The sequence below is a fragment of the Coregonus clupeaformis genome, unplaced genomic scaffold (genome assembly GCF_020615455.1).
Source record: "Coregonus clupeaformis isolate EN_2021a unplaced genomic scaffold, ASM2061545v1 scaf3748, whole genome shotgun sequence".
Classification (NCBI taxonomy): Eukaryota; Metazoa; Chordata; class Actinopteri; order Salmoniformes; family Salmonidae; genus Coregonus; species Coregonus clupeaformis.
In genome coordinates, this window is record NW_025537202.1 from 1 (window position 1) to 13,937 (window position 13,937).

General features: G+C 41.0%; 1 protein-coding gene across 1 annotated transcript in view; it reads right to left on the reverse strand.

The window, feature by feature from the left end:
* Positions 1-6,277: 6,277 nt before the first annotated feature.
* The window catches only part of LOC121576928 (polypeptide N-acetylgalactosaminyltransferase 18-like), a gene marked incomplete at both ends in the record, with an annotated part of 32,562 nt that continues 24,902 nt past the window's right edge, over positions 6,278-13,937 (reverse strand). Inside the window, one exon of the mRNA XM_045220411.1 lies at positions 6,278-6,493. Coding sequence (XP_045076346.1) covers positions 6,278-6,493 — 216 coding nt within the window. The remainder of the gene's footprint in view (positions 6,494-13,937) is intronic.

Sequence of the window (13,937 nt, forward strand, 5' to 3'; positions counted from 1 at the left end):
TTTGTAGTGATTCCTATGTTGTTGATGTAAAGAAAATGTGTTGGTCTGTGGTGTGTAATGAGGAGCAACCAGACGCTGCACTTGACACATTTATGAAATTGCTTATTCCAGTTACTAATAATCACGCAACCATTAAGAAAATGACTGTAAAAACTGTTAAATCCCTGTGGATTGATGAAGAATTGAAAAATTGTATGATTGAGAGGGATGAGGCAAAAGGAATGGCAAATAAGTCTGGCTGCACAACCGATAGGCAAATGTACTGCAAATTGAAAAATCATGTGACTAAACTGAATAAAAATCAGAAGAAACTATACTATGAAACAAAGATAAATGATACAAAGAATTATAGTAAAAAGCTTTGGAGCACCTTTAAATGAAATTTTCTGCAAAAAGGCAAACTCAGCTACATTATTCATTGAATCAGATGGCTCATTCATCACAATCACTGATATTGCAATAACACTAGGATTTTTTCAATGGCAAGATTACCAAATTTAGGCATGCCTGCAACAAATGCTGACACTACACATCCAAGTATAACTGATCAAATTACGAAAGACAAGCATTGTAATTATGAATTTGGTAAAGTGAGTGTGGAAGAGGTGAAAAGAGTATTGTTATCTATCAACAATGAAAAACCTCCGGGGTCTGACAACTTGGATGGAAAATTAGAGGATAATAGCGAACGATATTGACACTCCTATTTGCCATATCTTCAATCTAATTCAACCTAACATTCACTAAACCCTAAACCTCAACTAAATCTTGTAATAAATAATGTGGAAATTTAGCAAGTTGATGTGACTAAACTGCTTGGAGTAACCCTGGATTGTAAACTGTCATGGTCAAAACATGTTAATACAACAGTAGCTGAGAAGTCTGTCCATAATAAAGTGCTGCTCTGCCTTTTTAACAACACTATCAACAAGGCAGGTCCTACAGGCCCTATTTTTTTGCACTTTGACTACTGTTCAGTCGTGTGGTCAGGTGCCACAAAGAGGGACCTCGGAAAATTACAATTGGCTCAGAACAGGACAGCACGGCTGGCCCTTAAATGTACACAGAGCTAACATTATTAATATGCATGTAAATCTCTCATGGCTCAAAGTGGAGGAGAGATGGACTTCATCAGACTTTTTTTGTAAGAAGTGTTGACATGCTGAATGCACGTACACCCATGCAGAGCTCGGACACCCATGCATACCCCACAAGACATGCCACCAAAGGTCTCTTCACAATCCCTAAGTCAAGAACAGACTATGGGACGCTCACAGTACTACATAGAGCCATGGCTACATGGAACTCTATTCCACATCAGGTAACTGATGCAAGCAGTATAATCAGATTATTTTTTTTTTAAACAGATAAAAATACACCTTATGGAACAGCGGGGACTGAAGAAACACACACACAGGCACATGATAAGACACACACTCTACACACACGTACACATAGCTTTTGTATTGTAGATATGTGATAGTAGAGTAGTGGCCTGAGGGAACACACTTAATGTGTTGTGAAAAGTGTTATGAAATGTAATGTCATGTAATATTTTTAATTGTATATAACTGCCTTAATGTTGCTGGACCCCAGGAAGAGTAGCTGCTGCTTTGGCAGCAGCTAATAGGGATCCTTAATAAATACAAAATACAAATACTTAAATGGTGCAATATGCAGAAATCGCTCCGCCATTTCCTGGTTGCAAAGAGTTTGCCTAATTTCAGTTTATATGACAACACAAGCAATAGCATAGTGTCATTGTACCATCTAAACCACTGTGAAATATATTTTCAATAACCACAAATATGGTATTTTCAGCTGTTTGAAGCTGGTGTAAAAAACAAAAGTAAAAGACACAAAAACAGTGTTGGGGGTAACAATTTGAGTAATAGTATTACAGTTACTGATCAAAGATATGTCGTCGTTATTTCATTACTTTTGTAATCATTCCCTTCCTAATCCAATTACAGTTATTGATCCAAATAAATATTTGTGCTGGGTTGAGGGTAGCTGAAGGGTGGGACTAAAAACAAATAAACACAAATAAAAAAAGAGAACTAATGTAAAATATACCATGTCTGTAAAATGTATATACAGTGAGGGAAAAAAGTATTTGATCCCCTGCTGATTTTGTGTACGTTTGCTCACTGACAAAGACATGATCAGTCTATAATTTTAATGGTAGGTTTATTTGAACAGTGAGAGACAGAATAACAACAAAAAAATCCAGAAAAATGCATGTCAAAAAATGTTATAAATTGATTTGCATTTTAATGAGGGAAATAACTATTTGACCCCTCTGCAAAACATGACTCAGTATTTGGTGGCAAAACCCTTGTTGGTAATCCACAGAGGTCAGACGTTTCTTGTAGTTGGCCACCAGGTTTGCACACATCTCAGGAGGGATTTTGTCCCACTCCTCTTGCAGATCTTCTCCAAGTCATTAAGGTTTCGAGCCTGACATTTGGCAACTCAAACCTTAAGCTCCCTTCACAGATTTTCTATGGGATTAAGGTCTGGAGACGGCTAGGCTACCCCAGGACCTTAATATGCCTCTTCTTGAGCCACTCCTTTGTTGCCTTGGCCGTGTGTTTTGGGTCATTGTCATGCTGGAATACCCATCCACGACCCATTTTCAATGCCCTGGCTGAGGGAAGGAGGTTTCACCCAAGATTTGACAGTACATGGCCCCGTCCATCGTCCGTTTGATGCGGTGAAGTTGTCCTGTCCCCTTAGCAGAAAAAACACCCCCAAAAGCAAATGTTTCCACCTCCATGTTTGACGGTGGGGATGGTGTTCTTGGGGTCATAGGCAGCATTCCTCCTCCCTCCAAACACAGCGAGTTGAGTTGATGCCAAAGAGCTCCATTTTGGTCTCATCTGACCACAACACTTTCACCCAGTTCTCTTCTGAATCATTCAGATGTTCATTGGCAAACTAGACGGGCCTGTATATGTGCTTTCTTGAGCAGGGGGATCTTCTGCGGGCGCTGCAGGATTTCAGTCCCTTCATGGCGTAGTGTGTTACCAATTGTTTTCTTGGTGACTATGGTCCCAGCTGCCTTGAGATCATTGACAAGATCCTCCCGTGTAGTTCTGGGCTGATTCCTCACCGTTCTCATGATCATTGCAACTCCACGAGGTGAGATCTTGCATGGAGCCCCAGGCCGAGGGAGATTGACAATTTGTGTTTCTTCCATTTGCAAATAATCGCACCAACTGTTGTCACCTTCTCACCAAGCTGCTTTGCGATGGTCTTATAGCCCATTCCAGCCTTGTGTAGGTCTACAATCTTGTCACTGACATCCTTGGAGAGCTCTTTGGTCTTGGCCATGGTGGAGAGTTTGGATTTCTGATTGATTGATTGCTTCTGTGGACAGGTGTCTTTTATACAGGTAACAAGCTGAGATTAGGAGCACTCCCTTTAAGAGTGTGCTCCTAATCTCAGCTCGTTACCTGTATAAAAGACACCTGGGAGCCAGAAATCTTTCTGATTGAGAGGTGGTCAAATACTCAATTTATAACATTTTTGACATGTGTTTTTCTGGATTTTGTTGTTGTTATTCTGTCTCTCACTGTTCAAATAAACCTACCATTAAAATTATAGACTGACCATTTCTTTGTCAGTGGGCAAACGTACAAAATCAGGAGGGGATCAAATACTTTTTTCCCTCACTGTAGTACAGTGGGGGGAAAAAGTATTTAGTCAGCCACCAATTGTGCAAGTTCTCCCACTGAAAAAGATGAGAGAGGCCTGTCATTTTCATCATAGGTACACGTCAACTATGACAGACAAATTGAGAAAAAAAAATCCAGAAAATCACATTGTAGGATTTTTTATGAATTTTTTGCAAATTATGGTGGAAAATAAGTATTTGGTCACCTACAAACAAGCAAGATTTCTGGCTCTCATAGACCTGTAACTTCTTCTTTAAGAGGCTCCTCTGTCCTCCACTGTTACCTGTATTAATGGCACCTGTTTGAACTTGTTATCAGTATAAAAGACACCTGTCCACAACCTCAAACAGTCACACTCCAAACTCCACTATGGCCAAGACCAAAGAGCTGTCAAAGGACACCAGAAACAAAATTGTAGACCTGCACCAGGCTGGGAAGACTGAATCTGCAATAGGTAAGCAGCTTGGTTTGAAGAAATCAACTGTGGGAGAAATTATTAGGAAATGGAAGACATACAACACCACTGATAATCTCCCTCGATCTGGGGCTCCACACAAGATCTTACCCCGTGGGGTCAAAATGATCACAAGAACGGTGAGCAAAAATCCCAGAACCACACAGGGGGACCTAGTGAATGACCTGCAGAGAGCTGGGACCAAAGTAACAAAGCCTACCATCAGTAACACACTACGCCGCCAGGGACTCAAATCCTGCAGTGCCAGACGTGTCCCCCTGCTTAAGCCAGTACATGTCCAGGCCCGTCTGAAGTTTGCTAGAGTGCATTTGGATGATCCAGAAGAGGATTGGGAGAATGTCATATGGTCAGATGAAACCAAAATAGAACTTTTTGGTAAAAACTCAACTCGTCGTGTTTGGAGGACAAAGAATGCTGAGTTGCATCCAAAGAACACCATACCTTCTGTGAAGCATGGGGGTGGAAACATCATGCTTTGGGGCTGTTTTTCTGCAAAGGGACCAGGGACGACTGATCCGTGTAAAGGAAAGAATGAATGGGGCCATGTATCGTGAGATTTTGAGTGAAAACCTCCTTCCATCAGCAAGGGCATTGAAGATGAAACGTGGCTGGGTCTTTCAGCATGACAATGATCCCAAACACACCGCCCGGGCAACGAAGGAGTGGCTTCGTAAGAAGCATTTCAAGGTCCTGGAGTGGCCTAGCCAGTCTCCAGATCTCAACCCCATAGAAAATCTTTGGAGGGAGTTGAAAGTCTGTGTTGCCCAGCGACAGCCCCAAAACATCACTGCTCTAGAGGAGATCTGCATGGAGGAATGGGCCAAAATACCAGCAACAGTGTGTGAAAACCTTGTGAAGACTTACAGAAAACGTTTGACCTGTGTCATTGCCAACAAAGGGTATATAACAAAGTATTGAGAAACTTTTTGTTATTGACCAAATACTTATTTTCCACCATAATTTGCAAATAAATTCATAAAAATCCTAAAATATGATTTTCTGGAAAAAAAATTCTCATTTTGTCTGTCATAGTTGACGTGTACCTATGATGAAAATTACAGGCCTCTCTCATCTTTTTAAGTGGGAGAACTTGCACAATTGGTGGCTGACTAAATACTTTTTTTCCCCACTGTATGTATAAGCTGGAAGTAGAAGCCTAAGTATTGTTGTCCATTAGTTTATTCCAATTAGAAGAGGAATGGTAGGGTTAGGGTAAAATAATAAAGAAGGTAAAAATATGTTAAAAAAATACTGTATATATGGGGGATTGGAAATAATGCAGACAATTACATTCATATAAACCACAATCTGCAATATTAAAGCTGATATACACCCCCCCCCCAAAAAAATAAAATAATAATATATATATATAATATTTGAGCTGATTATTATTCCCTCTGTTGGCGCAATATTAAAAAAATTCCCCTGCCCCAGATTCTAAATTGTTTTCGTCTTGGGTCTGACATCCTCTCACCAAGTTCCTGTTTACACACGCACATACTACTACTAACTGCTTTAGTGAGGGAGATGAAAAATGGCAGAAGGTCTAAAACATTGAGTTTCTCAGAGTGGAAGTACTCCCATTACTTTGATCTGGTAGGAGGACAAAATTAAAAGAATATAACTGTAAAATGTAAACTGTAAACCAGGAGAGACACACCTCTCCACTGCTAGAAACACAACTTCCAAGCTCTTGAAGCACCTGCAAAACCAACACGCCAAGACAAAACTCATAGCGAAAGACCCCAGAGGCCTGACCACTACTGCTGAAGATGACTGTAGGCCTACCTCATCCAAATAAAAAAGGCTTGATTTTAATTGTTCAGGAGGACAGGCTGTAACCCAGGGAGAGCTGAAGAAGCTTGTAGCTGGGTATGTAGTAGATTTTGTGTCTCATTATTACCCTAATTGTGTTGGCCTACATAACGTAACGTTGACATTGTTTACAAAGTTTTGGGGAATAATGCAAAAGTTATATAATGGAGTAGTGTAACTTATTTACTTTTCCCAGGGATTAATAAGTAAAGTAATGTGTTACTGTTGAAAGAAGTAATGAGTAATAGGTCATATATTAATTTTTTTGAGTAATCGACCCCAACACTGTTAGTGACTAACTCATTACCCATCTGAGGGTGAATCTACATTCTCGAGAGAAGACAGGAGTAGCCGTTACCTGAGTAAACTGCCAGGCGAGCTTCATGCGCTTGGCTGTGGCGTAGCTGCACTCCAGGAGCCGCGGCCGGCTGTTCACATCCACCAGGCACTTGTTGTCGTCGTCATCGATGGTGGGGCTCAGGACCCCCAGGTGTAGCTGATGTGAGTTCGTGTAGTACACGTTCTGGAGAAGGATAAGACAAAAAGGACAAGTACCAGATGAGTGTCAAGCAAACAGAACGGAATGGAACTAGGAACAGAAATGGCATGCATCTGAATGGAGGCACTGAAGGCAAGCATCAGGGAGGTAATTGGGTGGAATTATGTTTGTCTATCACAAACAAGACATTTAGAGAAGCAATTATCCAAATGTAAAGCAACTTTTGAGCCTTTTATCTGTGATCTCGTATCCTGGAAGCGTATAGCAGATGTGGGATAAGGTGATAATTGTCGTTATTAAACATGAGTCTGTCTATAGATTGACATTCCATTCCAACAGAAGGCTTAATGGTGTTTCCTCACCATTCAGAGCTAGTGACAGTATCTCATTAGTCTGAATCCCTGTGAAGAGAGGACTGTCCTGCATTACCTGATAGGTCCTTTGATAGGTCCTAATGGTGTGTATTGTAATAAAGCCACAGCTTGAAGTGTTTACACACTTTACAAAACAGCAAGTAGTAGAAGGGAATTCTTAACAAAAATAAATACATTAAATGATGGACATATTTCCTATACAAATAGTGGTTCCACTTTACAATAAGTGTCCCTAATATCATCCAATTACATGGTAGTTACATCGGTACAGTGAAATTACAATGTAGGTACTGTACATGTTGGTACATAGCACACCTGTTATTCCTGTACAACGGTTTGTGGGATGCACTCATTCAATGATTTACAAATAGATTCATAATTATGATATACTGGGTGAGAGGAGGTTTAGCCACAATTAAATATAGTTTGCTCTGCAATCTAATGCACAAAAATGACAAATACCATTCAAAATCGTCGCTGACCCTGACAGTATCCATCTCTTTTACACAGCCAGCCACATTAAAACGCTTACCGTTAAGAAAAAGGAATCTAGGGGAGTGATTTAGGCTTAATTGTAGTGGGACATCCTAACTGCTGGTGTTTGGCGGCACCAACCTTTTCTAAAAGTGGAGAGGAGGTGGCAGGCCAGGAAACAACAGCTGTGCTGAATAAAATAGCCATGTTGTCTCCATACATGATGAAGAGGTTTCTCATTGTGGGCTGAGCTGGGGGAGCAATGAGGTTAACTCCAGCAGCTGGGATGGGGAGTGAAGAGAGAGAGAACACCCCTATAGTTAGCAACATGGCTCAGACATCTCCCCCCTCCTACCCTATCTTACACTGAACAAAGATATAAACGCAACATGCAACAATTTATAATATTGTACTGAGTTACTGTTCATATAAGGAAATCAGTCAATTGAAATAAATTCATTAGGCCCTCATCTATGGATTTCACATGACTGGGAATACAGATATGCATCTGTTGGTCACAGATACCTTAAAAATGTAGGGGGCATGCATCAGAAAACCAGTCCGTATCTGGTGTGACCACCATTTGCTTCATGCAGCGTGACATATCTCCTTCGCATTGAGTTGATCAGGCTGTTGATTGTGGCCTGTCGAATGTTGTCCCACTTCTCTTCAATGGCTGTGCGAAGTTGCTGTATATTGGCGGGAACTGGAACACGTTGTCGTACACGTCAATCCAGAGCATCCCAAACATGCTCAATGGGTGACATGTCTGGTGAGTATGCAGGCCATGGAAGAACTGGGACATTTGTAGCTTCCAGGAATTGTGTACAGATCCTTGCGACATCGGGCCATGCATTTTCATGCTGAAACATGAGGTAATAGTGGCGGATGAATGACATGACAATGGGCCTCAGGATCTCGTCAAGGTCTCTCTGTGCATTCAAATTGACATAAATAACATGCAATTGTGTTCGTTTTCCGTATTTTATGCCTGCCCATACCATAACCCCACCGCCACCATGGGGCACTCTGTTCACAACGTTGACATCAGCAAACCGCTCGCCCACCCAACGCCATACACGTGGTCTTGCGGTTGTGAGGCCAGTTAGACGTACTGCCAAATTTTCTAAAACGACGTTGGAGGTGGCTTAAGGTAGCGAAATGAACATTCAATTCTCTGGCAACAGCTCTGGTGGACATTCCTGCAGTCAGCATGCTAAGTGCACGCTCCCTCAAAACTTGAGACATCTGTGGCATTGTGTTGTGTGACAAAACTACACATTTTAGAGTGGCCTTTTATTGTCCCCAGGACAAGGTGCACCTGTGTAATGATCATGCTGTTTAATCAGCTTCTTGATATGCCACACCTGTCAGGTGGATGGATTATCTTGGCAAAGGAGAAATGCTCACTAACAGGGATGTAAACAAATTTGTGCACAACATTTAAGAGAAATAAGCTTTTTGTGCGTATGGAACATTTCTGGGATCTTTTATTTCAGCTCATGCAAGATGGGACACTTCCCTTACGAAAATGAATTTGTTGCTGCAAACTTCCTGCCACAAAATGTTGCCAGAAGTAATGGTGAATCTGTGGCAACAATAATATTTATTGCCACTACTGGCAAACAGTTCGCCAGAGTTTTTTTTTCTGGCAGACAACTCTCTCAAGATTCTATTTGAATCTGTGTCAAACCAGTGGCAGCAACATTTATTGCCACTAGTGGCAAATAGTTTACCAGAAGTCATTTCTGGTGAACACATGAGTCCCAAAACCCGGAACCGTTGATGACCAATAACGGGATTAGAAACATCTGTTGGAAAATGGAAACCAAGCTATCCAGCTAGCTACAGTACCTACCAAAGTTGTCCGGTGAGTGTCTAACTTATTAATTAAACTTCCTAATAAACTAACATTTTATTAGCTAAATTATGCCAAGATACCGATCTCATGTTTTATCGTATAGAGTGAAACACATTTTGTTGATACCAGTTTCAATCTGTCAGCGTCACTGATTGACTGGCTAGTGCTTAGCTAGCTAACGTTAGCTATCATATTTTTGCACAATTCATGTGATGGGTAGCTAGCTAACTAATGATTTGCCTAAACACTTTTAGGTGAATATGTTCCTGTCTTTTAGTACCAATTTGTCAATATGCTAGTGTCACGGTTCAGTAGCATGTTAAGCTAGAACAACAGCTAAGGTAGCTAGCTAATTAGCAACAATATGAGTTGATTTGACATCAAAGCATAACTTCACTTTTGTAGATGGATACCCTTCCCCTACCCGTGGTGTTGGAAGAGGCTGTATTGGGAGGAGGACGCATCAACACCCTGGAAATCTGTTTGTGACGCACTCAGTCATAACACCTATTTTGAGTGGCAAATTATTGTATTGCCTTTAAGATCGATAAGGTAAGTAAATGCATGAATTATTCTCAGAAATGGAGCCCATACATTCATTCTTTTTAACAATTAGACATTTAATTGCTTTAAAACTAGTAGCTAGCTCATCTTGATCATGTGTTGTTCCTTCTCTCTTTCTAGAAGCAATCATTTACAATACAAAAATACAGATTGAGGCCTTCAAATCAAACTGAGGATGGAGAAATATGTGTGCACCAGATAGGTCAAGGCTTCTTGCATGCATAACTTTGAGATATAAGTTACACTGTTGGGTTGTTTGGATGACCCAATTGCTGGGTTGCAGGCATTGGGTCAATAGTTGGGTTGTTTTTTTTGTAAATACAGCAAGGTTGGGTTGTTGGTGCTAGGTTAAAGGTTGGGCTATGGATATTTGACCCAGCCAGTGGGTTAATTCTCCCGCCACCAGCGTGTGAAGTCCACCAGAATACTTGCAAGTATTCTAGTTCTAATGTGATTGAGTGACTGACAAGTGGAAACCGGCAATTGTTATTTCGACAGACTAAGGATGTTTTGGCTGACTGAAAACGGTAAGCAACAAATGTTACGAACTATAAAATTGATGGTAATTCAGGTTATAGGTTGTTCTATCATAATCATTTTCTGTGCTAATAGCTCTGGCAGTGGTAACGTTTGCTAGCTAGCTAGTCTGACACTTCTTCTGGACTGTCTCAGACACTGTTTCACTTGTTAGCTAAGTTAGCTGGCTAGCTAGTTAAGTTACCATAGCTAGATTTGACTTATTCTCCATCTGGGTTAATTTAACCAAGCTATATGGCAGGCTTATCTCATGCTTTTTGAGATTTGGTAGAGAGCTTTGGGGAGGAAGAAAAAGATTTTCATTGACCCTGTGAAAAACAGCATCTACGTCTTTCACATTGTCATCGATAACCAATAGTACAACTTTAATGGAAACTTGAAAGACAACTTCACCAGAGCCTCTTAGAACCATGCAGCCACTTTGGGACTAGATACATTACATGCACAGCTACCATAGATAGTCTGGCCTTCATTTGACCATACTTGCTTTATTGGTCACTTGCACAGATCTTCTGTCACAGTGACCAACCTGACACACAACACACACATCACAGGCTGGGAGCAGCTCATGGGCACTGTGCCTTGCTTAAAGGCATAACAGCAGTAGGTAGTATACAGAGATATTGTAGCTGGTAACCCTCTGGCTGACGGATCACTCCTTGCCGATTTCCCTGCAGGCAGCTCTGGGGTTCGAATATCGGCCTGCCTTTCTAACCTCGAAGCTACTGCCGCCCCTATTCATTTTGCTTATTAATCCTTCCCTCAAAGTATTTAATTTAGAAATGTGGGTGAAACTATCCCTTAAAATCTCCCCCCTAGCGGTTAAGCCTAGCGGTTAAGCGCGTTGGGCCAGTAACTGATAGGTCACTGGTTCGAATCCCCGAGCCAGCAAGGTGGAAAAATCTGCCGTTCTGCCCTTGAACAAGGCAGTTAACTCCCAACAACAACAACTGCTGCCCGGGTGCCAAAGACGTGGATGTCGATTAAGGCAGCCCCCCGCACTTCTCTGATTCAGAGGGGTTGGGTTAAATGCGGAAGACACATTTCGGTTTAATGCATTCAGTTGTGCAACTGATTAGGTACCCCTTTTACCCTCTCTTTTGCAGCGGAAGAGATGGACCAGGAAACGCTCTTGCTTTTGGACGACTCGACTATAGACTGAAGTTAAAGAAGAACATAAAAGCCTTACACGCAGTGAGTATTCCATAAACGCCACCCTTTTTATACACAAGGGGAAGTCCTCGGGACACATCAAGCTTGAGCAGTAGCCGGGTCTTGCCAGGTACATGTTGAAAGATTTGTTTGACTCACATCGCAGGGAGAGCTGTGACTACAGCGTTCTGGAAAGGAGGCTGTTTGTTATTAATGCAATATTCGCTAATAAATTGTGCGACGGGGTTTGATTTATTCTCTCAAATGTTTTCTTTTTTTCCTCAGGGATGAGACCTCTCATTGTTTGGATTTGAAAATCCAACCATTATAATAGAAGGAAGCGGGGCTGTGTATGGCTGTGCGTGTTTGAGTGAGAAAGACACAGAGGAGAGGCAACCAGTAAAAGCACAGCCCAGTCACTTACAGTCACTTTAATAATGTTTATATATCTTGCACTACTCATCTCATATGTATATACTGCATTCTATTCTATAATATTCTACTTTATCTTAGTCCATGCCGCTCTGTCATTGCTTGTCCATATATGTATATTTTCTTAAATTCCATTCCTTACTAGTTTTGTGTGTATTAGGTATATGTTGTGAAATTGTTAGATATTACTTGTTAGATATTACTGCACTATTGGAGCTAGAAGCACAAGCATTTCGCTACACCCGCTATAACATCTGCTAAACACGTGTATGGGACAAATACAATTTGATTTGATTTGATCGCGGTCTTCAAGGACAAAAAAACTTTGCTTCGCCAGCCCAGAGAGAAGCAGGCCCAAGATCTTCTCCTCAAAGTGCAGGTATAGTTTGAAATTACCCTGCTGGTGGTGCCTCAGATGCTAATTTATTTTTAGCCTGAAACAATCAATCAATCAATCAAGTTATTCACTAAACATTCTTCTCTCCAGATATACAAGGTGACATCGCTTTAAGACTTCTGCCAGTGGTCCTCCAACACCAGTCTACAATATAGGCAGGAAGACATTCCAACCCAGCTTCAATGAGACCAACCCAGCTTCATTGACTTGCAGCCTGTAAGTTTAAATAGTGGATAGGCATAGGGAGATTGATGGGGAAATTAGATGACATTTTGTAAACCTTGAATGAAAGGAACAGCATTCCAAAATCTGTTACGCATAACTGTACACGCCAAGACATTAGGTAGGTTTCCATCCAATTTGCCACAGATTTTCATGCGAATATTCTCAAATCTGCATTAAACAATATCCACATTTTCACACCAGAGATGTTTCCAGCAAACAGACTTTTTGCGGATAAAAGGCTGTGCGTGATTACGTAGCGCACATAAAAATAACTTTTGCTGTTAAATAAAGTTAAATGGGTTTCCATCGCATTTTCAACTCTACTGATGGTTTTGTCACAATCTGTTCCGTTATATAGCAAATGTGCCCACTCTGGTCTTGGCACATGCGCTCTAGCCAACAGATCACAGATACAGTGTGGGTAGGCTACCTACATTATGAGGTTGTTATGGATGAGAGCGATATTATTTGTATTTGTCAAATGGCAGCCAAGCATCAATCAACATGTCACCAGAATAAGACCCTCAATATTTATTGGAAAGGAGCATCAAGCTCATCACCTTGCACATTCACCATCCTGTGAAGTTCATCATAATTTATTTAATCTGTAGCCTAATAAACTGCATGCTTTCCTGAGTCGTAGTGGGAGGACCACACAACATATCATCGCGTGAGTTTCCACCGCCATTTATCGCATAATTAATTTAAATGACACAAAAAGATCCCACCATGTCGAAATAACAAATTGTCTGTAGGCATTTATGAAATTGTACCGCCATTTCATGTCTCCATCAGCCCGGTCGTGACTTTTTTCATGCGTCAGAATTCATCCGCATGAAATGGTTGGCTGGAAACGTGGTTAGTGTTGTGTAAATGAACCTATGAGCCCCAGCCCCAAATGAATGGAAGATGTAGGCATCAAACAGGGATTGGGTGTTGATTTATGTAAATAGCTATAAAATATACAAAATACAGTTGAAGTCGGAAGTTTACACACACCTTAGCCAAATACATTTAAACTCAGTTTTTCACAATTCCTGACAGTTAATCCTATTAAAAATTCCCTGTCTTAGGTCAGTTAGGATCAACACTTTATTTTAAGAATGTGAAATGTCAGAATAATAGTAGAGAGAATTATTTATTTCAGCTTTTATTTCTTTCATCACATTCCCAGTGGGTCAGAAGTTTACATACACTCAATTAGTATTTGGTAGCATTGCCTTTAAATTGTTTATCTTGGGTCAAACGTTTCGGGTAGCCTTCCACAAGCTTCCCACAATAAGTTGGGTGAATTTTGGCCCATTCCTGACAGAGCTGGTGTAACTGAGTCAGGTTTGTAGGCCTCCTTGCTCGCACACGCTTTTTCAGTTCTGCCCACAAATGTTCTATAGGATTGAGGTCAGGGCTTTGTGATGGCCACTCCAATACCTTGACTTTGTTGTCATTAAGCCA